At 41.5% G+C, this 995-nt stretch overlaps 1 protein-coding gene across 1 annotated transcript; it reads right to left on the bottom strand.

Annotated features, from left to right (window-relative positions):
• Nucleotides 1-327: 327 nt before the first annotated feature.
• On the bottom strand, nt 328-793 carry C8R40DRAFT_1165286 (uncharacterized protein; the record flags this gene model as incomplete). Its single annotated transcript, XM_046230668.1, has 2 exons — nt 328-373; nt 426-793. 2 exons carry the CDS (start codon nt 791-793, stop codon nt 328-330), a joined length of 414 nt encoding a protein of 137 aa, XP_046091425.1.
• Between the last annotated feature and the right edge of the window lie 202 nt (nt 794-995).

Here is a 995-nt window from a genome sequence, read left to right as displayed (position 1 = left end):
TTCTTTTAGAGTATGCTAATTTTAGTTCAACATTGCTCCGCTGACGTTGAAAACAATGTTGACCTTTGCAGGTGATTTGCCTGTGCGAGGTTTGTGAACGGGCTCTAACTATACAGGACAATTAGTGATCCGTTGAGCAAAAAGGAATCAATGCAGACTTGCCATAGAAATTTGGCGAAAGTGTGCATGCACGGTGATTACAAATTCAAAGAGTTCTTGCATGATATATGCAGGGATGATTATTGGACCATATAAACTATTGAGTGCAGTCCGAATGGTGCCAAAGTGAGCAAATGCTTTGCTATTGCCCCTTGTTCTCTGTCTCTTCTAATCACTTATGAATTGATGTATGGTGAGCACTGCAACCTCAACACTAAGAACAAAGATGTGAGGAAAGTGTATTGCAAAATTAAACACACACTTACGCTAGTAAACCATCTGATACAAGATTTTCAATTACAGCGAACCGTGCCATGATTAATGCCCTATCGTCTGGAGAAATGATGAAAGCGGGTGTGGGCGCAGTTGGTTTGAAGATTTCCGTCAAGAATAAGTTATATCGTCTAGTATAAGCCATAGACCAGCTATGATAGTCAAGAAAGTCCGGTTGGCGCGTGTTGTCGGCAGTATTCTCAAAGGGCACAATGTAGCAATGCTCATCACCAATATGTCGCGAGGATAGAAATGAGAATGATGATGTAATGTTCACACAATGTAGAGCAGAAGGTCTGTGAATGACCTCAAGGCCGCGATTGCTCTGCTTTCGAATGGCCAAATTTTCCGATCTATCCATGGGCAATTGTAAACAAATAAGCATGGTCCTGTTCTGGACCAAGGTCATCAGTGGAAACAAGCAGTATGCTGCTTCATGAGAAAGAACATTCATTTCACCGGCTGTAATCAGAAAGTTCACATCAGAATATAGTTACAGTACTTGCGAATCACTCAACTTAAATGGTAAGAGAAAATGCCTTCAATTGGTGGCCCCCTTGTAG

Source organism: Lentinula edodes, assembly GCF_021015755.1.
Source record: "Lentinula edodes strain Le(Bin) 0899 ss11 chromosome Unknown C8R40scaffold_2, whole genome shotgun sequence".
Taxonomy (NCBI): domain Eukaryota; kingdom Fungi; phylum Basidiomycota; class Agaricomycetes; order Agaricales; family Omphalotaceae; genus Lentinula; species Lentinula edodes.
Note: the sequence above shows the minus strand (reverse complement) of the source record. Positions and strands in the feature narration are given on the sequence as shown.